The sequence below is a fragment of the Cebidichthys violaceus genome, unplaced genomic scaffold (assembly GCF_023349555.1).
Source record: "Cebidichthys violaceus isolate CVI_PGR_0920_01 unplaced genomic scaffold, fCebVio1.0.p SCAF_17, whole genome shotgun sequence".
In the NCBI taxonomy this organism is placed as follows: Eukaryota; Metazoa; Chordata; class Actinopteri; order Perciformes; family Stichaeidae; genus Cebidichthys; species Cebidichthys violaceus.
The window spans coordinates 3,387,949-3,414,566 of NW_027176340.1; the positions used below are offsets into that span (position 1 = coordinate 3,387,949).

The window sequence follows — 26,618 nt, forward strand, 5'->3', positions numbered from 1 at the left end:
CAATAAGAGTATCTCTCCTTGAATGTGATGGAGTAGAGCTTTGTTTGCTGCCTGTTTCTCTAGTACTAGAACTGTCAAGCATTTTTTACATTTTTTTTGGGGGAGTGGGCAGGTAAGTAGGCAGGTAAGTCAGGTTTTTGACTGCAAATGTGATGCTGAAGCCAAATGGGAAAATAACAGAAAAAAAATAGTAAAAAAAAATAAAATAAAGCATGCAGCATAAATTTGGAAAGATCAAGCTTCATTTAGTGAACTTGGCAACGTGTTAGTCTGAACGATAAGCAAAATAAGCCAAGACTGCCAGCAAAGCAACTTACGGTCCTCCTGCCGTCGAAAGGGTGAGCATCCTGACTGTGCTAGAAAACATGCAGCTGAATGTCAGACGTACTTAACTAATTGGAACGGATGCACTCCGGCTCAGGAGGCGCTGTGTGCTGCGGTCTTTGGTGTGCCTTACTGGAAGATGTGCATGAGTCACATTCACATCTAGGGGGGCCTGTGGGTTTGTCAGTGATGTGAATGGTGGAACCCCTCATCTCTTAGCTTGAGAGAAAGGCATGCATGGAGCTCCACATTTGCATGAGGAGAAGAAAAAAAAAAAAAGCACCTTTCCCTAATATCTATAGACGCTGTCATGAACATAACAAGGCACGGACATGCAACCCTAACTGTGTGATTATTATGATTAGTATAAACGTCCTTACTTAAGATTATTCCCACCTTTAAATCCTAATCGATAAGAATCTCAGAGTGTGCAATTGGACACACACACACACACACACACACACACACACACACACACACACACACACACACACACACACACACACACAATACACAAACGAGTATTCATCATCATGAAGTCATATAATGCACATTTAAAAGAATATGTTGACTTTTTGGGTAATGCACACTCAGCTTACAGCTTTCTTGCTAAGAGTGAGATGAGAAGATAGATACCAATTTTAGAACTATTAGTTCTGTATGAAGCCATAGGCAGCAGCTGGTTGGTTAGCATGAAGCCGGGGAGCAACAGGAAACCAGTAGCCGGCCTCTGTCCACCTACCAGCTCACTAATGAAGTGATATTTAGTTTTATTTTATGCACCATTATGTGTTAGACTGCCGGACGCTCTGGCGACTCCAGGAAGTCACTGAGCACACAACCCGTCGTAAAAAACCACCACGTGTTATTTACACAAAAAAAAAACAACTTTGTTTTTAATGGATTAAACAAACCAGATGTGATGTTTTAAGAGCTTCAGAGGTGCTGGTAGCACCGTTTTTTTTTAAACTGTGGACAGAGGTGTTTGTCCCCGTGTCCTGCTAACTGGTTATAGCTTCATATATAATGGGACAGACATGAGAGAGGTCAATCTTCTCATCTAACTCTCGGCAAGAATACAAATGAGCATATTACCCTTTGACATAGATTAACATAGAGCATACGGAACTCTAGAGGTACTTGCTTTTTAAGAACCAATGAGCTCCAGTTGTGTGTATCATTCCCTCCTTCCTCGTCTTTCTTTATTGCGTCAAAAAAAAGAAGCACCTCTTAACTGGAGCCCTTTGTTCACCTGTTGTTCCTCCTTCCTGCTGTGTCTGTAGGCGTTTGCATGGTGGACAGACCTCATGGTGGAGCATGCAGAGAACTTCCTGGCCCTCTATGCCATCGACATGGACGCCGCTCTGGAGATCCAGTCCCCTGAGAGCTGGGACAGCTTCCCCCTCTTCCAGCTTCTCAACGACTTCCTCCGGACAGACTGTGAGCTCCCCCCCACATTCATTCAGACACTTCGGCTATTTTTTATATGTTTAGACAAAGAGACGAATGTTCTTCTGTCACTTTTTTTTTTTTACACAGATCATCTGTGCAACGGGAAGTTCCACAAACACCTCCAGGATCTGTACGCTCCTCTGGTGGTTAGATATGTGGATCTGATGGAGTCCTCCATAGCACAGTCAATTCACAAGGGCTTTGAGCGAGAGTCCTGGGAGCCTGTAAAGTAAGGAGCCGCCGTCTTTCTATCTAGGCTGTAGGATGGTTGGAGATGCAAGGCTTTCATATTCAGACGTGAGCCCGACTGTGTGGAGGCTGACTAATCTGGGAGAGCAGCTGTACCGTTCACCCAGGCTTCCTGTAGGTTCACTTTTGAAGCATGAGCCATGAGTGGGCTGATAACCTATTTTCCCCTCTGAAAGAAATAGGTTATTTATTCTGAAAATAGTCTTTGACTAATGTACACGTCTCACCAATTTCTCTCCGACACATTAAGGTCAGGGCAACACCTAATATCTCTGTTGTTTTGTTTTGTGAACTAACCTTCATAATGTGCGCTTTGACATGTTGCCAGAAACAAAAGGCCTCCAGTCTGTTATGTTGCAGTTATAATTTATTAGTTGTGGCGTTCACACTTTTTGCTTTTGCACTTTGTATTGTAAATGTTATATTGAAGATGAATTATGGGATTCTTGGTCTTTATTTGTGTTTATTCTTTTCATTATTAAGTTGCTTCTTCTTCTCGCTGCATTTAATACAGTATCTGTGTGCATCCCGAGACCTCTTTACCGCTGAAGGTCTTTGTATAATGTACGTCTTTGACAATTACTGTCGGTCTCGTTTATGTATGTATGTATGTATGTATGTCTTTACCTAATTTCAGATTTTACGTTACCTTTATGATGAGTGTTACATGGCTTTTTGCAGCTCCCGCACCACTGTTATGGATTCTTTTTTTCTTTTTGTCTGTCTTTTCTGCAGGAGTTTAACAAGTAATCTGCCCAATGTGAATCTACCAAATGTGAACCTCCAAATTCCCAAAGTACCAAATCTGCCAGTGCCAGTAGCAGGACTATCAGTTAACCTTCCACAAATGCCTAGCTTTTCTACCCCGTCATGGATGGCTGCTATATATGACTCCGAGTGTGTATTCAACTAGTTTGCTTTAGAAATATTAAGCAAGCAGAGGCTGCCTTGGTATGAAGATGCCCTGAGCCAAAGATCGTTCAAAAACACAACATTTTCTTCGAGTAAAGCCACATTTTCTTCCTGTATGACTCTTACTGGAGATCAATCAATCAATTCCCGTACAGTTTTCTCTCATGTGAACACTCCATGATTATGTCCATGTTCATGCCAAGGGCACTCTGAGAGGTGTTAGAGTAGATGGGGTTCTGCTTTCTAAAATGAGAAACACTCTCTCATTTGTCTCAACATGCATGCTGTTGAGCTGAGGTGTGGAGATACAGGCCAAAACAAACACAAAAAAAAAATAACATATATATATATATTTATATATATATATATATATATCATTTGCAAGAAAAAACATGTATCTCCCCAGAGTTGTCCACAGACATCTGCTTTAGTGATTCTTAGCGCACCGTAGATTGTAAGTGGCCGTAGACTCATCCCTGACCTTGACCACCTGCTAGTAGTCTGATTGGGAGGAGAGACGATGGGTTGGGTCGGAGGCGACGATGCGGAGAGACTAGTCGACTGGTGTTCAGCCAGCTCCACCTCTCCGCTTCATCACCTCCGCTCCCTGCTCCACATTCTTTCCTGCAGCTCTTTCCCAATGAGCTCTACTCAGGATGCACCTAAAAGGTCTGCATGGTTTGTTTAGTAATTCTTCCAGGGGACCCCACCAGCCTGGGGACATGGATGTTGAGAGAGGGCCTGTGATAAAGAAGAATCAATTTGGGGAATTTTTCTTTTTTTTTTTTTTTTTTTGTGGGAAAAGAACTTGGCTTATAAATGCCATTTTTTTCCATGCCCTCCCTCACTTTTCCATTCCCATCTTCTTTGTCTTGACACAGTGTGATCAGCAGCTATATCTGCAGTGACTTTACCTGCATGTGGCCACTTCACATCCCAGTCAATAATCGCACTCTACAGCATGGTTATTAAGTTGTTACAGTCAACCCCCTGCCCACTCCTTTTCACCCATACACTGACTGTCCACAAACACCCGTACCAAGAGCAGACATTTCGACAAAAACCAGTCAGTATATGGTCGGAGAATAGTTTGATACTGTTAAGGTGCGGAGGAACCGCATCCTCCTCTGCACCTGCCACAGCACCCCCCCGCCCCACCCCCACCCCACCCCCACCCCCACCACCCCCTCATTCCCAGCAGGGTGAGCGTTGCCCTCTGACCCGTGTGTCTGTGTGTTTGGGTCGATGGCAGCAATGGCTCCGGAACGTCGGAGGACCTCTTCTGGAAGCTGGACGCCCTCCAGACCTTCATCAGGGACCTACATTGGCCCGAGGAGGAGTTCGCCAAGCACCTCGAGAGTCGCATCCAGCTCATGTCAAGCAACATGATCGAGAACTGCGTCAAGCGGTGCGTTTGTGTGTCCCCTGCATGAGAAATAGAGGGATTGACACGCAGAAACACTGAGTGCTGAATATTTTATATTATAGTGGGTATAAATATTTCACTTGCATTGCAGCACTAAGATGGCATTTGAGTCCAAGCTGACAAAAAGCAGCAAGTCCACAGATTTCCGCATTTCTCCAACATTATGCACCATGTTCAACGTGATGGTGGACGCCAAGGACCAATCGGCTAAATTGTGCGCGATGGAGATGGGCCAAGAGGTAAACAACTCCACGCATGACACAGACTGCATGTTAATAAATATATAGTAATATAGTTTGTATAACTGGTATCTGTCACACTGATGTTTTGTTAAAATGTTCCTTGCAGAAACAGTATCACACCCAAATAGACGAGCTGATTGAGGAAAGTGTGAAAGACATGATCCAGTTTCTGGTAGCAAAGGTGCGGCTGTATATCGACTTTGAAAATACATCATCTATTTATCATATTATTTGTTAGTAAAAGTGAGGATTTTTAGAGATGGCAAAGTCTGTCTGAGGGTCGGTCTGTTATTTTGGTTCAGACTGAGAGATCTCAACTCTTTGATGGATTGCCATGACATTTTGTCATGATCCCCAGAGGAATCCGAATGCCGTTGGTGACCCAGAGAATTTTGATCTTGTGCCAACATCAGATCTACGTTTATACTCATTCTGTCAAATATCTCAATATCTATCGTCACTAAATTGTGGAAAGACATTCAAGGTTTCCAGATGATGAACCCTTTTACTTTTCATTTAAAGTTCTATGATATTTGCTACACACATTATCACTTTGGTGATCCCCACCTTTCATCTAGCGCCATCACATGGTCAAATCTCCAATTTCCCCAATACTTTGGTTTATGACTAAACCACTAGACTCCTGATATTTGTGTTTATTGCTAATGATCAAATGCTAAACTAAAGAGGTGAACATGGTAGAAACATTATACCTGCTTAACATCAGCGCCGTCATTGTGAGCACAAATAACATCCAAACTATTATAGCACTGCTATTAGCATGGATGTATGCCTTGTTACATACATTTTTGAATGTTATTTCTCATATATTCCTCAGTTTGTTGCCATTCTGGAGGGCGTGTTGGCAAAGATTTCCAGATATGATGAAGGCACCCTCTTCTCTTCGTTCCTCTCCTTCACGGTGAGATGAAGCTTCTCTTTATTCAGTCCCTTGTTGACCTTAATGGGCTGATTCACTTATATTCAGGGCTGGTTATTAAACATCAATACTTTTTCGGGATATTGACAAAAAGCGAGTATTGCAGTTCCTAAAACAGAGATTTTGTACCGTTCTGTACTTTGATCAGACAGTTCCTGTCTTTGTATTAAAAGATGTATACATCTTTCAAAAGTAAGCTATTGTTAAAGCACTGCTTAAAACTCATGTATTCTATCTGCACCAGTATTGAAAATTGTAAAAAAAAAAAAAAAAAAACACAGCCCAAATTGTATGAATAGGAATTAAAATGTTCTTTAACAAACTCTCAGCCTGTGTTTGACCATGCTGTTCTGATTCCAGGTGAAAGCTGCCTCTAAATATGTGGATGTACCTGTAAGTGCCATCACAGCCTACCTCCCTGTGTGCTCATGAGCTACTGTGTGTTCACTTGATACAGTTCAATGAGCTACCGTTTCTTTTCTTTTCTTTCTTTTTTTTTTTTTTTAATCACAGTCATTTGCCAGTGTTTGCCTTTCCCTCTCCTGAGGCCCGAACCCTGTTCTGCTTCTGTTTTACAGAAGCCTGGGATGGACGTGGCCGACGGCTACGTGACCTTTGTGCGCCACTCTCAGGATATGCTCCGTGATAAGGTCAATGAGGAGGTGTATATAGAAAGGTTATTTGATGTAAGTAAGATGCCGTCTCCTCCTCACAACAAGGGAGGGGCCTTCCAAAATGTGGCAAAACAACAGGGCAGAGAGGGATAAGTCCCATTTTGAGAGCAGGAAATGTATTTCAGCCTGTCAGAAGAGGCTTTTCTGATCTTCTACCCCTCTCGACTTTTCTCTTTCTTTCTTACTTTCTGTCCCTCTTAACCTTAGCTGCTGCCCTCTGCATTCTGGTGTGCATTGACACAGTGCTTTTGGGCTTTTGTGTATTAAAAAAAACAAAAAACTTTTATTTACAAAGAGTCCATAAAAGCATCCTCAAAAAAGGATTATCTAAAGCAGTGCTCTCTGGAAAGGACAGAACTATCCCGATAGTGATCACATACCAACACACCGACTTTAGCTCACTATTGCTTTCAGATACTTTCCACTTAAAGCATGTCAGCCCCCTAAGTACATGACACTCAGCCCTCTTGGCCTCAGTCCACAGTGGAGCACCCATGCAGAGTTCTCTGTCAACTGAAAATGCTGGGTGAAGGATGCACTGCTGGATGGGCCAGGCTGCCATGATGATGTCAAACTCTGAGGCTGACATGTCGTATACCCTTGGTCTGTTAGAGCACTGGTTCCCAGCCTTGGGGGGGGTGGGGGGTCAAGGCCCCACTGTGTGGCCGTAAGATGAATCTGAAGGGTCATGAGATCATTTACAGGATAGGAAAACATTTCTGCTGCACAAAATAATGTCAGTTTTTCCCTGACTTTTTCTGAAATTTGAGCTTTTCTCTTGTGGAGCCCGTTGCACCAGTTTGAGTATAAAGTCAACACTGTCCGCTCCAGCTAGCGCGTTCGTATGTTTGCAGCACCTGAGCTTGCGTGAGCATAACCGTAATGAAAACATAGCAGCAGAACGTGATGTTTCACCTCGTTAGTCATTCCGATCAGACGGGAGTAGTGACAGAAGTCAAGAGACAAGGAAGTAATCTATGTTATCATGTTTGAAGTAACATATTATATAATACAACACGTATTTGTCCTCATTATTAACACAACAATCATGTATCGCTCATTGAGGATGAGCAAGGATGACTGTATGACACTGATAAATAGCAAAGGGTCATAATTAATAACAACATAAACAAAAATCCTCCTCCTCCACGACAAAAACATTTCCTCCAGTTCCTCCATCGTTACTTTTTTCTAAAGGGTCTATCTTCAGAGCTGATTAATTGATTTGCTGATTGACAAAAACACATTTTTTCAAGCAAAAAAAGACCTAATATTACCTCGTTGGAGCTCTGGGAGAATGTACCGCTCCTCCTGGTGCAACAGCTCACAGCTAACAGGAATACACGTCCTGTGTTACGGGGGGGGGGGGGGGGGGGGGGTTTCATGAGAAAGCGTGAGATGGCCGTTAAAAGGTTGGGAACCAGTGTGTTAGAGGGTGAAGAGAGAGCACTGTCTTTCAAATACATAATCCTAACAGGATACATTGACAGTAATGTCTCCTCCATGTGTGATTCAAACGACACATAATGCTGTGATGTGTGTGTTTCATGTCATTCAGAAACTATTTGCGCAGACCTGTGTCTCTACAGGTGTGTGGCGGCTTTACGTGTTTGACAGACCCTCAGTTCTGTGAGGCCGTGACGTGACGTTTTCATGTCTGAGAGATACTCAGAAGTCTCCCTTTGGTTATGTATTTTTTTTCGTGTTTTTTGGCAGTAGAAGCAGGAGTCTTGTGCCAGATAAATATACCTTTTGTATTTGTTCTGTTTTGTTTTGGAGTGAGGAGTGACGCTGTTGTGAAGTGGGTACTGCTTTCGTCTTTGAGGTCCACACTAGCTCCCCTGTCTCCGTCTGTGTGTCACTTTTTTCTTGTGTGGAGTCCCCCCCCCCCCCCCCCCCCCCGTGTCCTCTGTGTGGCCCCAAAGTGCACCGAAAATCCTGCTCACTACTGTCATTCTTAAATTCTAAGAGATTTCTCAAGCTGTGAATGTTTCAGTTTTAGCATTTCAAGCTATACTTCAGTTCAAGGACGTCTATGTTTTTTCTCTTTCATTTTGAAAGCATTCCCATCCAACCATTTGCATGCATGTGAAAATCCGTTCCTTGGTGTTGCATAGGCTCTACTTTATCTCTCTTTCTTTCACTAATTAATTTCAATCCTTTTTATCTCCTCTTTTCTGATTAACACCATTCCTGCTGCCTCCTCTATTTCAAAAAAAAAAAAAAAAAAAGTGGCACTTATCTCTAGTGTTGCGTTGCGTTGTTTTATCACATTATGTTGGTTGGCATGATTTTAAGAGTCAAATAATCTTCCTGTGTACATCTTCTAGCATGACCCTCCTCCTCAGAGTTCTGCCTCATTTGCACATAGAGCAGTCTTCCTTAGCACGTTCTCTGCCACCCACCCACCTGCGAGGTCTGCATGCACTGCACGCTCAACTCGACTGTGAAGTGGACAGGCATCTGCATATCTGGCCTCAAGTTCAAGCCTTTCAACCATTCACCTAAACTTCATCTAAAGAAACCTCGACTCTAAACTAAAACCTTCGACGAGCCGAACGAACAAAAAAAAAAAAAAAAAAAAACCCTCCCACTTCTAATTGGGGCCGAAGAAACCCTTTTTTTTTTTTTTTCTCTGCGTGTTCCTGCCGACTCACATGTTTAAAGTTGACTTCGTTATCTTGAAATTTGGAGGCGTGACAACTGTTTCTATTAAACATGGGGTGCTGTTCTCTTGTAACTTCAAACTTTAAACAGTCTGGGGAAACTGCCACCCACGGTAATGTAGAGACAAGGTACAAGAAAATAGCACCGCCGCTCCCTGCCTGCTAACCATTTACTCACTCTCATTCTATCTTTCTTTTGCTAATGAACTCGTGTCAAAACTATAATTTCAATTCCCCATACTGCAGCAGTTTTCTATCTTCAGAGTAGGGGTGTTTAAATGCAGCTCGGCGTTTCCGCTTGAATAAATTATAAATAAAAGCAATCGCCTTTAATAATTCACGGGCCATGCAGTGTTTACAAAATATTGACAACATTTCTATTTAAAATTTTAAAGGGTAATAACAGTTCGAGTCAGAACACTCTGTCAATGCTTCATGGCTTCCCTTCGGGTTTTCTCATTTTCTTCGAGCAGCAGCAGAATCTCAGCGCTCAGAGTAAAACAGAATCGTATATATTTTCAGTTTGTGTGGATGTCACACTCATGGTGTGTGTGTGTGTGTGTGTGTGTGTGTGTGTGTGTGTGTGTGTTGACATTACTTAAACGCTCATGTTTGATTCTTAAATATCTCAGTGAATAGTAGAGATAGGTGTGTGGTCACTATGTGTGAAGGTGACAGCTAGCTGAGCTTTACAGGCTGGATAACTGGGGGAAACAGCTGACTGACTGTCTGATGGTAACAGCGCCTCTAAAGTTCACTAATAAAACGTTGTATAACGTGTTTCTGTAATTTGTACAAAAACCGAGGAGTAAAAAAAAGATAATTCAACACCATAGAGGTCGGGGGCGGAGCAATAGCTTCATGGCGTTTCTTCCTTTGCGTGCCTGTAAGCCTGTAAGCTTTGGACTGAGCTTACAGGCACGAGAGCGGGATTCATCTCTTCATTTATTCAAACCTCGGCAAAGAAAGTGAATCAGCGCATTTTCCTAAAATAACAATCTCTTACTTTTGACGCGCAGTTTTCCGCCAAACTTTTCTATCTGTGAGAACACCAACACGGTCCTGATGAGGCAACTTAGCTACCATTTTCTGTCTTATGTCTTCATAAAAACACATAAGGACAATTATTTTCCAAACTTTTGATCTGAGCTTATTTAGTCATTTATATTTAAATATGTATTTTTCGCCACCACGTTTTCAGGGGCGCTAGATTAAGGCAGAGGGGAAATCATAGTTATTTATTTCTTAAAATTGAGTTGCGGGATAAAAAAAAGAAACAGTTGAAACAAGCACACTTAACTGTAGTTTGCAATTCTCACCGATTTGTTTATTTTTTTGAACATGACTTCATTCCTACATGAATGCAGCCTGATAACTTGCATTAATTGCAGATTAATTGCAGATTCTTATAAAATGCAGGATCGTCTGTTTTGTGAAGTCAGACAGAGACTTGACATTAAACCTTACTAAAAGGTGTCCATACTGTTCACATGGGCTAAATGAAATGCAGCCTCACATGCATTAAAGCTGCTAGCGGGTTTTTACTTTAAGTGATGCCTTGAATACACATTAGAGGGTTCTTGGAAGTTATTCTCATATGCTGTATGTGTCTAGCTGCAGTCTGTCGTGAAGGTTAGTTTTACGTCGTGATGCCTTGAGTACGTGTGTGAGTGTGTGTTTTGCTGGAGAGTGTTGTGTTTATGTGTTTCAGCAATGGTACACTGCCACCATGAACCTGCTGGGGACCTGGCTCACTGAACGCATGGAACAGCAGCTCCACGTCTACCAGCTAAAAATCCTCATCAGGATTACAAAGGTGAGGCCGAAAAAACAGCCATCGGTGTTGTTAACGAATCGCCCACAATGCCTTGTGTCCGTGCCGCGCTGATGCGTCTCCGTCCCGCTTTAGAAAAAGTACCGGGACTTCCGCCTGCAGGGTGTCCTGGACTCCACCCTGAACAGCAAGATGTACGACACGGTGCGCAACAGGCTGACCATCGAGGAGGCCACCGCGTCAGTGAGGGAAGGAGGCATGCAGGGCATCTCCATGAAGGACAGCGACGAGGAGGACGAAGACGACGACTAGAGCCCGTACACCCACACTCCGACCTTCGCCCCTGAACCCCCCCCCGACCCCCTTTCACACTTTTGACTTTAGCCTGGTTACCGATGCATGTACCAACTCAGATAGCCACTCTAGGACCTCTTTGTCAGCTCGAAAATGCCTATGAAGGAACTATTAACTATAAAAAAAAAATAGTACTTATACTGAGGAAAATCTAAATAAAAATGTTAAAAAAAATATCCATGATTGGCAGTTTAGCTGTCATGATAAAGATAGCACCTATCTTTGATTCATTCATTTCTAAATTCATTTCTATGTGTTACTAAGCAATATGGAGAACCATTTGTTTGACAATGTTGAGTGAGATTAATAGGTGTGTCCCTGTCCAATGCAAACCTATATGGCGCTTCTTTGTCGTATTCTACATTCATTAATGGTACATTGTCGTGATGATGAGTGTGTGTGTGTGTGTGTGTGTGTGTGTGTGTGTGTGTGTGTGTGTGCGTGTGCGTGTGTGTGTGTGTGTGTGGACCCTTTTCTTTGTCTTGTCTGTTTTTAAGTGAACGCCAACTGCTTCAAACTGAAAAATAAACCTGTGTATTTGTGTACGGCTGTTACAGATACACTGTTGTCTACTCACTGTTATTAACATCGACAGTAAGTCCAGACCTGCGTTTCTATCATGTGTCAATGCTATGTGATCTTATCTCAATTACTAATTAGACATGGCTCAACAGGACTCATGAACTTCAACGAGTTGGTATTCTAGAGATGCAATATTCTCATAGGTCCATTTTGATAACTTGGGAGATTCTATTTTTATTTCAACGTTAAAAGGCCTTGAAACGGGTTCTATTTTAATTGAGTTGCACTTTTACAGAGAAAAGAGCAAAAATATTTTTCTTTTTATTAAAAAAAAAAAAAAAAGGTTGGTCTGTCTTTGTTCTGTAATCGTGTAGAATGAGATGTCTGGCATTTGTTTGGGTCTCACTGTTGTTTTGTATATATTCTATAAATATATATATAAATATAAAATGCTGTACATTGCATTCTGAGCCATCGCTGCATGCCTGTGGGTTCCCACCCTCCCTAAACGCTTTCTGTTTTCTGTGTGAATTAGCTGGTGGATTCATTCTTGCTTTTGCCTTATGAAAGCCAACAGTTGTAATATGCAAGAGCTGTTGCCTCTAAATAAAAATTACTGTACATGTGCATCTGCTGTCATGTTTACCAGCTGCATGTCCTCCTGAGACACAGTTACAGACACACTGAACACTACTTGTGAGTGTTGCTTTGGCAGCAGAGGAAACGAACTGAGAGCATTTACTCTCAGGCTACTTCCTCCTTCAGCCAGTGTTGTCAAGTTTGAACACACAGACATGATATCTTTAGACTAGTTAGCCGTAGAGAATAGTGTTCTTGAATTGTTATCCAGTTGTATTTTTGGGAAATCATTTATTGTCTCTGTAACTCAGCAGAAACTGCCGTCCTTTAAGAAAACTGCTCGTTAGTTATGGAGGACACGTTTAAAAGGAGCAGATGGAGGAGAGCAACGTAAAGAACTGGACTTTCTGGTGAATCATGAGGTCAGTCAGACGCTGAACACAAACACACGGTCGCTGCGTCCGCTGCTAGCTAGCTTACAGACAGCTTGGCTGTTTGGAGCGAAGATATGCAATTACCTAAAGGTCAAATTCACCCCTGAAAAAAAAAGTCATAGTATAGTATGTTGAAAAAATTAATTTAAAACGCTTTGTATAGTATGTCAACAAAAGTCATAAATAAGCCATGGTATAGTATTCCTAAAAAGTAGTATAGTATATATAATACATATATATATATAATAGTATAGTATGTCATAGAAAATGTCATACTATTGTAGAATAATATTATCACAAACATTTCATAAAATAGTTAACCATAGAAATATTATTAAAAACATAAGTATACATTGGCATAAAAAGTGTATTAATGTCACAGTATAGTATGCCACAAAAACGTAAAAAAATTGCCATAGCATAGCATCATGAACTAAAACTAATCTAATAGTATAGTATGCAATACAAATATTAGTGTATAATGTCATAAAATATTTAATATTATAGTATGCCATTATAAAATAATGTAAATCATGAAATCAAAAATATCATAGTATAGTATGTCAAAGATATACTAAAATGTCATCATTTCATAGAATAGTGTGTTATAAAAAATGGAATGTCGTAATATACCGTAAAATTATCCAAATATCTCATAGTATAATATTCCATGAATGTGTCATAAACATGTCTTTGTGTTGCTGGTTAGAGCGGCGTCTGGAACAGCCTCATGAGCCTGCCGCCCCCGCCCATGAATAATCACTATAGTGCGTATTAAAATGTCACTGTATTTTATGTAATGTCAATAAACGTCATCAGAAATGTCAAAATAAAGTACATCATAAAAACGCCATACGAAATGTCATTCCAGTATGAATCTGTATAAAATATGGAATAGGACGGTAATAGTATCTGTTATTGTGGAGATTGGAGAGATTTTAATATTCAAAGAGGAGATACATATTTGAAATGTTGAGTTTAAACATCACTCTTGCTAAGATATTTTTTGTTCCAACCATCGTCACCCCCACCTCCACCACCTTTGAAGTCTGAATGCAGTCCCTGGATTATACACACCAGCAGTACAAACTCTTCAGAAGTACTTCCAAGTACTTAAGTGCATTTCTTTGCTGATGACGTACTTTTATCCCCTTAGTTCAAATGTTGTATGCAAGCAAAAACTCCTCCATCGGTAGATCCATGTAATACACGGATGCGGTGCACCCAAACCCAAACTTTATTTCATGAATAGCAATACAATTTACCTATTAAATAACACTATTACACTATAATATGGTATATGACAGCATCATAGAAATATATGGCTATGATAGTATCATATAAACATGTGATATGATGGACAAAACCCATTTCATTTTTTTTTTTTTGTTTTTATTTAAGTTACAAAATAGACTTCACTACCAACCTGGCAGAAATGCACTGAGGCCGACACACTGGATCCCTGGACCAGTGAGTGAATGTCAGGATGTGTCTGATGTGAAGACCAGCGTGGACCTCAGAGGGCCGGTGTGACTGTGGGGGGTGGGGGGGGTGGGGGGGGGGGGGGGGGGTGGGGGGGTTTGCTGTGAGGATTTGGATAGTAAATTTCCCAAAAAAAGTACAATCTTTTTACAGGGCCCACTATACAAACCAAATCTTTGTATGAAAATATAAACTTCTATGATCACAAAGATTACATTAAAGTCGAAGATAGTTGGTTTTTTTTAGTTTTTTTTTTTTAGAAGCAATCATGTGCAACCACAGTACTCCACGAGCATAGAAATATATCGAACAGAAAAGGACGTTGGAATCCATACAAAAGAGAAACTCTTTTGCTGCAGAGCTAAGTGATCGGCGATCTGGACTTTTGTCTCCAAATGTTGGAGAGGTTTCACTGAATTTAGCAAACTCCCCTTTGTCAGAGAAGTGGGTGTTCACAGAATTATTATTATTATTATTTTTAAAACCAGAGAGTACATCACGGGAGTATAAGGATACACATAAATCAATCAAGAGAAAGGGATGCTCAGGGTTCAAAAAGGGGCTTTGTAATTAATTAATAAGTCACAAAATGGTGCCGAGACAGAATATCAGCCCAAATAAAATATATTTTACAGTCTGAATCTAAAACCATGAACTCTGGTTATTCAGAGAGTTGGAGGCGAGTTCCTCTTCACACCTCTGACACCAGTAACTGCACTGCAAGAGTTTAACCGTTTTCATTTTAAATTCTAGTTGATTAAATAGATCTCAAGACAAAACCACTTACATGTCGCAGACTAGAACCACATCTTTGGTTACAAATAAAGCATCACCCCCCCCCCCACCCCACCCCCCCCACCCCCACCACCACCACCACCACCACCACCAATAAGAAACTACAGTGCCTATTAGAAAGTATTCACCTCCTATTGATCTTTTTTTTATGTTTTATTTAGTTCTAACTTTGAGTCACAGTGGATGTAATTAGGATTTTTCTTTTTCTACTCTGATCAATAGAAAAAGCTGCAAACTAAGTTAGACTTTATTCACTCCTTCACTACGAAGATCTGAATCATCTGTGGTGCAGCCGCTCGGTTACAGGTTGAATGGAGATCAGCTGTGTGAAATTATTTCAGGTAAACTAGAACCTGGATCCGGCAGCTATAAAGTAAAATTTACCAGCGGGAGTTTACTGAAGAGGACTAAACTGGGAAAGGACATAAGAACGTTTCCAAGGCACTGGATATCCCTAATACGATTAAACAAAAAAAAAAATTGAAGGAGTGTGGCACAATTCTAAAAATGTGCCTCAGAATGTCAGTGTGTTGAGAGGAAGGGCGACGAGTGAGACCGTAGAGAGGTCCCACATGACCCGTCCTCCGCATGAGGCCTGGTGAGGACGCTGCTCTGCAACAGGCAGCGACACGTTAAGGAATCCTGGAGGAAAACACCCGGATCTCTAAGCGAGAGACCGTGACCAATGAGCCCAAATATGAAGCCACGGCTACATAGGAATGTCTTTAAAAAAAGCAATGATCTAGTCTGAGTCCAGAATAAGTGACAGGACATGGATCGTTGCTGTTCACTCACAGTCCGTGATAAACTGTGAAGATGCACGAAGATATCCACATGGTAAAGACGACCAATGTGTTTTTAACAAAACATAAATATCAATCAACTTGGGGGGTTTTTCTATTTTGTAATTTGATTTCTGGATGTTCTATTGATCGGCAACAAAAAAAAAAAAAAAAAGAAATCATAACTTCATCCACTGCGATTTAATGTTGGTGAAACTATAAAACACGGAAGTTTGTTTTTTGGGTGAACACTTTTCGACGTTGTACTGTGTCAATACGGAAACCCACTACACATGTTAACGGTGGAGCTTTGACAGTTGAGGTTTTAAGAAGCTGGAAAAAAAAAAAAAAAATCAAAAAATCATGACAATCTCATAAAACAGGAATCTTACGCCTTGCTATTGGACAAAAAAAAAGGCAAGAGCACTAAAAGAAAAAGAAAAAAACAAACAAACATTGGTTGGCTATTCAGGAGATATATATATATTACAAAACAATGTAACAATATGAATCCCTGTAGAAAGAAATTCATGTTCACATTAGATGTTGTAACACACTTTAACAAAATAAGTACATTGTACAAGACAGCAGTGAAATATTTGGACAATATATGAATATTAAGCAGGTAAAAGTCTCTCAGCGTGTGATAAAGAGCTTCAACCAAGTGGAGCGGAGCCTCAAAACAGTTTGTTTTATTGAGGTGACAAAAGTGACAAAATGCGTGCTGGGCTACGTTGTGATGTGATGCTTTTCGTTGTGAGGAGAGTTGCTGTTAGTGGATCGCTTTAACTTATCCTGGTCTTCATGCTTCAGGGTTTTGTCTCAATGCGGTCCAAAGATGTCGGGTTGCGTCGCGATGCCAAGGTTTAACTGTGAAACGTCTTCACTCACTGGATACAGGCAGTAACACTGATAGTATAGTGCAAACTGGACAGAGCTGCTTTTTTTTTTTTTTTTTTTTTTTTTCTTCTTCCTCACGTCAACTTAAAACAGGTGCAAACGCTCAGCAGGATAACATTTAAAAACGAGAAATAAAAAGGACAAAAACATAAATATCAAAAACTTGTATCAGTATAAAAAGTAATAAGGTTATTCATTTAATCAATAGTCTGGCAAAAAAAGGCCTCAGAAAAGTTCTCGGGGGTTTTTTTTTTTACAAATTAAGTGCCTGTGAGAACTTCCTCAGACGAGCGACTCCATGCTCTCCGCGGGGTCCGACTCGTCCGCGAACACCACCACCCCATTAGTGTCCATGTGCAGGGGGCTCAGGCAGAACTCTCTGTTACTGACCAGGCTGAGCATGGCTTTGTAAAGGTACTGGTACTGTTCCTGCGCACAAGAACACAAGAACACAAAACGCACGACGGGTTAACATTGCAGAGCACATCCTGTTGCAGATTGTGACATTTCTTGATGCAAACATCGACTAAAATGACTGATGTGAAAGGCGCCACTGGTGCTGATGAACCCATCTCTGCACCTCTCGGGACCTTTTGGGTCTCTTTTAGCTCACCGTTTTGGTTTTACATCCACATTACTTTATGGCTCGGTGCGACCCAAACTCACTGACCTCTACTGCTACCTACCGGGCACTGAACGGAAGAAGGGAAAGTGAACATGGCAGAGCATTTCACAGCTAAAGCCTCACACGTTTTAGTCAAATCTTGATGATCCTGAATATTGGACTTTTAACAGGTGGAGAAAAACGTGACCTCAAATGAATGCTCCGTGTCTACTGGATGGAAATTGGGCTTGTTTGCTAACATGGCAGCAATAAAATCAGAAGCTAGTGCTGGTGGTCGCTGCGCTGGTGTCTTTCCGCCTGCTGGGTGACGAGAAAATTGACCAACGCGGCCTTAAATGTTGCTTAAAGCGGCATTAATTCCATTTGTTGGCCACTTGGGGGCAGCAGAGCAAGCTTTGAAAAAAAAAAAAAAACCACAATTGATCACCTGATGGACTTACAATATCGGTGAAGACTCCCGGCCTCATGAGATTGATCATCTTAGCCACCTGATAGATGTCGACAACCCCTTCGTTCTCCAGCTGCTGGGACAGTGTGGTGAGAGCGCAGAGCATGCCTGCCGACACAGCTCCATACCTGGGTGGGAATATTCACAATCAGCTCCGTGTCAACAGGTGTTCTTAAACCATGTTACGTCACACCTACTAAATCCTTCGTTCAACTCTGGTTTCCCTGTGTGTGGTTTGAGTGTTTGGATCCCATCATCAGTGACGAAGTAATGACATCCTCTGTAACAAACAAGCGCCTGTCGATAAGATGCACCACCGCGGCGTATGAAAAGGATAAAACGTCTGAAGTAAGCAGATACTTCCGCGCAGATTGTTAGCAATTAGCTTCCCATCACATTAGCATCTGGTGTAAGTAGGTGGGCAGACAGAGCGGCCTGTTATTTAGTCTGCGGCTAACTTCAGATGCAGCTCTAGGTAAATGAGGGATGAAGTGTGATTGATTAGCGGCGCCTTCAGCGTCGGAGAGCATCCCATTAGCTGATGTTTTTTCGCTAACAGCAGCTGAGGCGCTGAAGGCGCAGAGGTCCGCGGGAAAGACATCAGCCCGGGAAACAGTTGTGGGAATTATTACGGTTGCCTGGTTTCGTCAGATCGGTGCTTTTGTTTATCTCGGTGGATGCCTGTGGATTCTCAGTGCTGGCAATACACCGGAGGACTCTCAAAACCCTCATGCAAAGGGAGAGCGCTCCACACTTACTGGCTTGTTTTCCATCCCACTAGCGCAAACGCTACAGTATAACACGGACAAATCAAAAGGTAATTAAAGGTCCAGGGATTCTGTTAACACGCCAAATTGGACCAGGGCCAATGGCCCCTTCCCCACTTTCTATCCCCCTACCTCCAGCACCCTTACCCTTCATTTTGATCTCAAATACACGCTGGCAAAAGTTTTGAAACTATTGCAAATTACAAAAATCTAGCCAACACCTAGACTCAACAAGGCGAAAAAAAAACAATACCAGCGTCGCTGTCGCAGGATATTAATCCACAGAGTCCTGGACTAGCCTAAGACCGGATCTCTGGCACAAGTAGACCTTAGTGATGAACACGAACGTACTCATCATGCACGATGGTGGGGCCATCTCGAGTCATGGCCTCCTCCTTGATGACGCTGATGAGCTCAAAGGTGCTGCTCAGAGGAGCATCGGGGTTGGGCCATTTAGGGCACTGAAAATGTCTCACCTCCAGAACGTAGTCGTCCTGTGAACACAGGGCAGTCGGAGTGTCACTCACTCACACACACACACACACACACACACACACACACACACACACACACACACACACACACACACACACACACACAACATGACATTGAGAAACCTGAACACCTGACTTGTGATGCTCCGGGTACCTGTGTGGCCTCTAGGATAAAGTCGTGGATGATGATCTGCTCCTCGTTGGAGAGGCACAGTCTGTCCTTACTGATGAGCGTGACGGTAAAGGCGATGCAGTTCATGGCCTCCTCCCGACTCGGCCAGTAGACAAATTCATCCTCAGCCTGCGAAGAGAGGAAGACGAGTCAAACAAAGTCTGTTGTTTCACTGGTTTAGCCGTCATCATGCTTTTCGTCTGTTTGTAAACTGCATTACAGTTTTGCCCTTAATTAGTCATTCTAGATCTAATGGATCAAATTAAAGACTACAAGTCCATTTGTTATGTTTCAGGGGAACTTACCAGGCCCTGGTTGTCAGGCAACATGACGATAATTTGAGCGTTATGGTCCCAAATCATCCTCCAGAAGTCTGTGGTGGTGTGGGGCAAAGGATGCTGGGTAACGATGAACTCATTACTCCTGAAGTAACCCTGAGGTGGCAGACGTGAGCCGTTAGCGTTCCTACAGCGCAGAGCCTTCATGACTGTAAAAGCTGACTGATCGCTTTTTTTTTATTATAAGAAATTGTCATCAATATTTGTAAGACCTGAGAATAAAGTTCTTCAATAAAAAACCCCCAAAAAAAACACAGTGAGGAAGGATGACGTACCATTACGTAGGACGCATTAATGTAATCTGTTCCTTTCATTCCAGGCAGAGTGGTGAGTCCGACCCTTGCTCGCTCCGCTGAAAAGAGGCAGAGAGATAGAAAAAACGAAAAAAAAAAAAAAAAAACGCTTTAAATCACAAACCCAGGCCTCTATTGTATCCCACTGGCTGATAATGCAGACATTCATTACTAGTCCTCGCTGTTGCTATAGCAACAAGTAAGTCCTTTTCCCTGGCAGGGAGCAGAGAAACCCATAGAAAGATAAACTTATAGGATTATGGAAATAGATTCTAATTCTGGAACAAGAATTGTCTTTAATAATTTACAGACTGAATAACAGGAAGATGTAAAAAAAAAAAAAAAAAATACTACATTAGGGAGTCTTATTTGCTTACATTTATAAAATGAAAGAAAAAGTAGTCAACACAGAAAAGGTTATTTGTAGAAATGCTTTTAATTGTAGCTTTCAAATTTAAACATATTGTTGGTGCGTGACTCTTTTCAGCCCCAATAGCTTCCGATGTAAAGTCGTTACAACCAATGAACGCAAACTCCAGCGGCTTTACAATGTCCAACATGACCTCGGTTCTCCGGCTCCACTGCGCCGCGGTAAAAGAGAAGATACTCACAGGGAACCACTGAGGAATTGCGGTTCTTCTCCTTGTTGCAGTCTTTGTGGGCACTGAAGCACTCCACAAAGCGTGCGTTGCACTGAGTCAACAGCTGGTGAGACACAGAAAGCGAAGACCAGAAGATCACAAAGTCGGCTTTAAGTCCCGAGCATTAAAAATCACAAGAACACGACGTCGTTTAACAGCCGGGATTTTTCCCTTTTACACATCGATAGTGAGCATTGTGAGGAATCGGCAGGAAGTGAAAACTACGTGCGAGCAATTAGCTCCCCTTCTCCTGATCGTTCATCAAGCTTTGCATTAGGCAGCAGGGTGACAGACACGACTTTAATACAGTCAACATCAGAGACGCTTTCAATCTATTCCCGTCCCGAAGTGGAAAGCCACCGCGCGCCGTCGCTAACAAGCTTCTGATCCGGAGACAGCCTCGACTTCAGCCGGCGGTGGCGCCGCTGCAGACGGTGACAGCTTGTCTGAAACGTACCAGCGAGACTCCCGGGAGGTTTACTCACCCTGAACTGCTTCTCCAGCAGTGTGCGGCCTGTCGAGTTGGGCGTGAGGATGCTGTTGACATAACTGTGCAGCTGCCAGGCGGGCACCTCTGTCTCTTTACTCATGATGGTCTCCATCAGAGCATCGTGGATGAAAATATACTGTTCCTGAGAGGAGACGGAGGAGGATGTTGAGACGGGAAAAGTGTTTTTGAAATACATACGTGACAAAATAATAAAAAAAAAAAAAAAAAAAATATATATATATATATATATATATATATATATATATATATAACTATGTGAAAAAACCCAATACATTTTAAAAATGTTATTTTATTTCATCCAGCATTTCACTGTAGGTCATTTTTATTTTATTTATTCCCAAACAATGAGTTTTCTAAGTCTGATCTAAATTGTTTTTTTTCTCCTGTGGCAATGACTTGTGAAAAAAAAAGGTTTTGTCAGTAGAATTTTTCTCAGTTAAATCGTTAAAAATAATCAAGGTGAGGGTGAAATGTCTTGCTGTAATACTAATTTTGGCCACAAGAGACTGAAGTGCATCATTACCCCAAATGGAAATAAAATCATTCTTGTTTTCTGCTAGGTGAGTTTTCATTTCTCCATGCCCTCTAAACCCTGGGAACATATATTGAGTTATGCAGGTTATGTAAATCAAAACTCAGCCGCTATGTCCTATTTATGGGGCAGTTGAGCCTCTTGTGGCCCGAAACGACCGTCACAATAACAACAACTTTAGATCAGACTTAACAAATCTACCGGCAGAAATTTGTCTCTCACTCGCCTCTCAAGGCTTCTACGGTTATGCGATGTGACGTTAACATATCCAGACGGAAGCAACGCTCAATGACTGACTTCTGATTGATGGACAAAGTCCGTGATGAAAAGTGACCGATTAGGAAATAAAGAGGAAATTGGGAAAAAATGTCTTAAACTTATACTTAAAGTAGCAAAAGTACTTCTGGATGCTTTAATTTATAAGCATTAATTCAAAGTTGAGGCCGGTAGACGTGCTTTGCTGCTAATTTTCATTACGTTATATACCGTTATGTAGTCTAATCTATAACAATGACTCAGCAGTTATTATATTTTGTATTCATAACTTGAACCTGCAAATTAACAAGTAACTAAACTAAACTATGTGTAAAAAAAAAAAAAAAAACTTAAGCCTCCAGTATCAAAATGAAGAGCTTGCATAACTCTCTTTAATCACAGATGACCTTTGCAGAAGGAAGGGATGATTCCGGGGTCCTTACCTCAGTCTGAACTAGGTAGTTGCGTTGTGTGCGGATATGTTTGAGGAAATCCAGGACGCTGACTGTGCTTTTGTCCTTGATCTGTTGTAGCATGCTGTCAATGACAATGTAGGTTCCCGTGCGCCCAACGCCTGCACTGAGGAGCAGAGCATAAAAGCGGCATTGAGCACAACGGCAGGAACCACAGAGGGCGCCCGTTAAACCGAGCCGAGTCGGCACATTTGAGACTCCGGCCTCTCATAAGAGACACTCTTACCTGCAGTGCACCAGGACGGGGCCCATGTCTGCGGAGCGAGCCGCCGATGAGCGGTTGATGAAGGTGAGGACGGGGAGGGTGTACTCCGGCACTCCCATGTCAGGCCACTGCGTGTAGTGATACTGGACAACGATGCGCTCGTTCAGCTTCCCTTTGGGGTTCCCCTTCTGGCCCTGGAACATGAGAGCAGACGCGTGACCAGGGGGGAAGCGTACAATGCAGACTATTCATTTACTGCGCATGGAAGACATCACCATGTGTCCAACATACACTGACTTAGTTATAACTGTGTTTACGCACCACGAAAATAATAGAATACACCTTTAATTACAAAAATGTGTTATTTTACCACTATGTCTGAACACATGTTCCTTTAAACTGTTATTTTAGAGAGTTATGCTGCATCCTGTGATGCACCAGAGACGTCCTGTTTAATTAGTCGATTGGACAGTAAGTCTTTACTAGTTGGGACATTCATACAGTTTAATGGGGGGCGACTAGCTCACTAGGCTAAGAGGGCTAAGAGGGTTGTCTGAGGGTTGGCAGTTCGATCCTTGGCTGGGACGTTAGCTGAGTCGAAGTGTCCTTGAGCAAGACACTGTCCCCCGAGCTGCTCCCCGGGCGCCTGTCATGGGCAGCCCACTGCTCCTTGGTACAGGGATGGGTCAAATGCAGAGAAAAATTTCCCCCTCAACGGGATAAACAAAATTTATAGTGTAATAAATAAATAAAATAAAAAATGAATGCCGCAACTGAACCCAGTTCAGTAAATCAGAGAAGGGCTTTACTCACAAACTTAGTAACGAAACAGCTGATGCAACCTGATAAAAAAAAAAAAAAAAAAAGAGTGAAATCTAGTTCAAACAAAGCAGAGCGGGACTTTCAGTTACCTTTTTAACTTTAGTGTTCCTTATAAGGAAACGCCGCAGTGTGTAGCAGGCGTGCACTTTGGTGCTTTTCGGCGTCACCACAATGTTTCCGTACTGCTCGCTGTTCTCCGTCGGCCAATACTGGTCACATTTCCTCTGAGGGACACAGCGGACGCAATGAGTGGTGTACCAAGCACAGTGAGGGGTTTGTCTTGTGTTCGTACTCCTGCAAACAACACGACAAATGAACCTACTCTCCCTTTCTCCACCAGGTTTGTGATCATGACGATGATCCCCGTGTTCTGCTCCCACACCATCCTCCAAAAGTCCTCGAACGTAGACTTGAGAGGACCCTGAGCAGCTATATAAGCTCTGGGCCGGTTGTAGCCCTGAAACAGGAGAGAGGAAGGGAGGGAGGGGGGGGGGGGGGGGGGGGGGGGGGGGGGTATATTTCCTGGTAAGATGCAATCAATAGTCTACAAATTCCCCACACCCACTGATATAGCCGATAGGAGCGGTTTACTGACACACAGGTAGGTCACGAAATCTACTCCTTCAGCTGACAGAAATTGTAAATGTTGGTACATTAATCAATATTCTTTAAATAGAGACGCAATTCGTATTGCTCTGTCGGTCGCTGATACGATTTTGTTACCCAAAATCGATATTTAAAAAAAAAAAAAAAAGTCAGCATTTATTCCCGTTTGGCACGTGACACAGGACAGAACCATGCAGATGAGTTTCACTATCAAACTAGTTGCTCCATGAAGAGTCACTCACGTCCACGTAGTTGGCGTTGATGTAATCCGAGTGTTTGGCATCTTTCCCCGCCAGAGCTCGTAATTTCACCCTGCTGTGGTCATCTAGGGAGAGAGTTGATATTTAATTTTTTTTTTGGTGGATTAATAGAAGAACGAAAACATGTTGTAAACCGATTATTGGATTGCGCCGCAGTAGACGTCGGTATCAGATTGTGCGGCCGACTCACAGGCCACGATGTTGATGTATCTGTTTTTGTGTTTGTTGTCGGGATGATTGGAGTGCTCTGCGGTGATTTTCAGGTCCGCTGTGGAGCGTTGGACCTCCTGGAGAGAGGGACGATAAACGGAGATGGATTTCACTAAACAGGATGAACTGGCAAAGGGGTTCAGAGTCTCGGTCAAGGACGCTTCAGAGGAGCGGATGCTTTCCGCCAACCGGGGCTTGAGCTCAGGCCTCCAGTCTCCTCTTCTGCACCACGCCGCGCCCATCCACCCCTAACATCCAACAATCAGTTTCCAACCCGGCTTCATTGCGATGCATTTGAAAATCGTGCGCACGGGCTTCACATCAAATGACCCCAATTAGCAGGAATCCTCCGGGGGGGGGTGAAGCTTTTGCCTCGTTTCTTAACCTGGTTACACCAGAGAACGCGTTTCCCATCCAGTCAACCAGCAGACAGACCGTCTCTAATTAACCTCCGCCTCTCTTGATCTTTCTCTCCGTCTCTTTCGCAACCATCTGCTTTAAAGCAGCGACCCCTGCACACAAAACACATGCGTGAAATAATCTCTTAACCACCGCTCACAGCCAGGCCCACTTGCAGACAACGTGTTCATAGCAGAGGGGGAGATGAACAGCGCCGTGTAGTCAATCGGTACTTACTGAACCACAGGACAAAAAAAAAAGAGATAAAAATAGTCCCTCTTTGTTTCCTGCTTTCACAGCTAACCTGTTCGGTTCGTTAAAGGTCTAGTGTGATGGATCAAGGGGTGTCTAGTGGCGGATTAGACACCCTATGTACTGTATATATGTACTGTATATATGTACTGTATACAGGCCGACACAGATATTATCAGATACTGATAGATCCTGAGACTAAGGATCGTTGTGTTTTTGTGTCGCCGCCATGTTTCTACAGTAGCCCAGAACAGACAAACCAAACACTCGCTCCAGACAGGGTCTTTGGGTGTTTTCACATCACTCTGAAGGCCACCACAGCTCTGTGACACGCTCGGGGTATTCAGTTGGTTTCAGTCTCCAACCGCCCCACTTGATGCTACTAGAGTCACACACACTGGACCTTGAAGACATGGTGTGAAATCGGACCAAGAGCACCTGAAAAGGAGGGTTTTTAAGTTTGCCTCCAAGCAGAGGCTGTGGTGAGGGGTTTGTTTGTTGTATGAAAGCAAAACGGAACATTTTACAGATCAGTGCTGATTTTATGGAGCCAAATCCAGTTTTGATCATTTAAATTGATCGTGGCATCAACTGAGAGGGGCGTGTAATCATGAGTGACAGCATAACAAAGAAGGCTGCGGACCATCCTCCACGTCAGCTATCACTCAAGATTACACAACAGATTAAAAAAAAAAAAAAAAAAAAAAAAAAAAAAAAAAGATCTGAATCTGAAAATATAAGATCTCAAATATCAAAATATACTGTATATGAAAATAAATTAAAAAAAACATTACTACTGGCCTGGATTTGGCTCCATAATAGTTCATTTTAAGATGATTAAATCATTGTGAATTGTCAAGAAAGCTACCCAGCCACTAAGAATTGAGTGGAATGCATGATATGTACAAACCAGCAACATTACTTATGACAATGTTCATTATCAACTGTTTCTGTACGAACACTTTGAGACACTCGAGAACATAAATAAAGACCTATGGTGCAGTTAAAGTGCTGCATGACTTAATATACTGCCACTTACTCCAATGTAGAACCAGCATTAGTCATAGAACAAAAGACTAACAGTGCATCAAAACGATGAATTATTGGAGTGGAGTTGAACGTCTACCTCAAAGTCCTCAGAAAAACCTTGCAGGTTGTTCTTGTAGAGCTCCATGATGTGTTTAATGAACTGCTTTACGGGGATGGCGTCCATGTCGTCTGCAGAACAAACAGAACAGTTAGCAATCACTGTGTGTGTGTGTGTGTGTGTGTGTGTGTGTGTGTGTGTGTGTGTCGTAGTGTATTACTAGGCTTTGTTTCTGGCCACCATCTATTCTGAGAATGTGTGTACATGTGTTTGCAATACTTGGTAACCCATGTGATTATCTTCTTCTTTTCTTTTTATTCTAATGTAACCAGGCAGAAATGTAAAAAGATAAATTCAAAAAAAAAGATAAGAAAAATAAAAAAGAAATATGTATTTTCTGACAGACTGACCTCTATCACAAATATTTAGATTTGGTAATTTGAGCATTTATAGGCGGGGGCATCTGTCTCATCTGAGTCAAATCAGCCCCAAATGACACATGGGGGATCTTTGACAGAGCTGGCCACCATCACTTTGGGACAATAGAGCGGGGGGGGGGGGGACCCAGCTGTCACTGCTGCCGATACCGGCAAACGTCTTAACCAACACGCCCTCGCAGCTGGGGCTCTTGCTTGCCTCGGTGGCTACAGCGTAAGAAAAAGGTGAATTCTGGATCGTTAATCTGGTCATTCATCAAAATGTCCTCCTCTCTATTAGCGTC

At 42.4% G+C, this 26,618-nt stretch overlaps 2 protein-coding genes across 8 annotated transcripts in view; one reads left to right on the forward strand and one right to left on the reverse strand.

Annotated features, from left to right (window-relative positions):
- cadpsb (Ca2+-dependent activator protein for secretion b) overlaps positions 1-12,162 on the forward strand; it is a 60,831-nt gene extending 48,669 nt beyond the window's left edge. For 6 of the 7 annotated variants that reach the window (XM_068712155.1, XM_068712157.1, XM_068712156.1 and 3 more), the window contains 11 exons: positions 1,608-1,764; positions 1,864-2,005; positions 2,761-2,922; positions 4,190-4,345; positions 4,455-4,602; positions 4,712-4,786; positions 5,444-5,527; positions 5,906-5,938; positions 6,124-6,231; positions 10,597-10,701; positions 10,795-12,162. In XM_068712155.1, the coding sequence (XP_068568256.1) occupies positions 1,608-1,764; positions 1,864-2,005; positions 2,761-2,922; positions 4,190-4,345; positions 4,455-4,602; positions 4,712-4,786; positions 5,444-5,527; positions 5,906-5,938; positions 6,124-6,231; positions 10,597-10,701; positions 10,795-10,971 (1,347 nt within the window). In that variant the 3' untranslated portion in view covers positions 10,972-12,162. Of the gene's footprint in view, positions 1-1,607; positions 1,765-1,863; positions 2,006-2,760; positions 2,923-4,189; positions 4,346-4,454; positions 4,603-4,711; positions 4,787-5,443; positions 5,528-5,905; positions 5,939-6,123; positions 6,232-9,517; positions 10,702-10,794 lie in introns of those variants that run through there. The other variant, XM_068712161.1, reaches the window with a different exon arrangement.
- Positions 12,163-16,067: 3,905 nt separating this feature from the next.
- ca16b (carbonic anhydrase XVI b) overlaps positions 16,068-26,618 on the reverse strand; it is a gene marked incomplete at its 5' end in the record, with an annotated part of 28,276 nt that continues 17,725 nt past the window's right edge. Inside the window, 15 exons of the mRNA XM_068712712.1 lie at positions 16,068-16,936; positions 17,573-17,708; positions 18,699-18,841; positions 18,996-19,142; positions 19,319-19,447; positions 19,627-19,703; positions 20,256-20,349; positions 20,771-20,917; positions 22,027-22,162; positions 22,283-22,455; positions 23,173-23,307; positions 23,406-23,540; positions 23,932-24,014; positions 24,140-24,236; positions 25,937-26,028. Coding sequence (XP_068568813.1) covers positions 16,790-16,936; positions 17,573-17,708; positions 18,699-18,841; positions 18,996-19,142; positions 19,319-19,447; positions 19,627-19,703; positions 20,256-20,349; positions 20,771-20,917; positions 22,027-22,162; positions 22,283-22,455; positions 23,173-23,307; positions 23,406-23,540; positions 23,932-24,014; positions 24,140-24,236; positions 25,937-26,028 — 1,871 coding nt within the window. The remainder of the gene's footprint in view (positions 16,937-17,572; positions 17,709-18,698; positions 18,842-18,995; positions 19,143-19,318; positions 19,448-19,626; positions 19,704-20,255; positions 20,350-20,770; positions 20,918-22,026; positions 22,163-22,282; positions 22,456-23,172; positions 23,308-23,405; positions 23,541-23,931; positions 24,015-24,139; positions 24,237-25,936; positions 26,029-26,618) is intronic.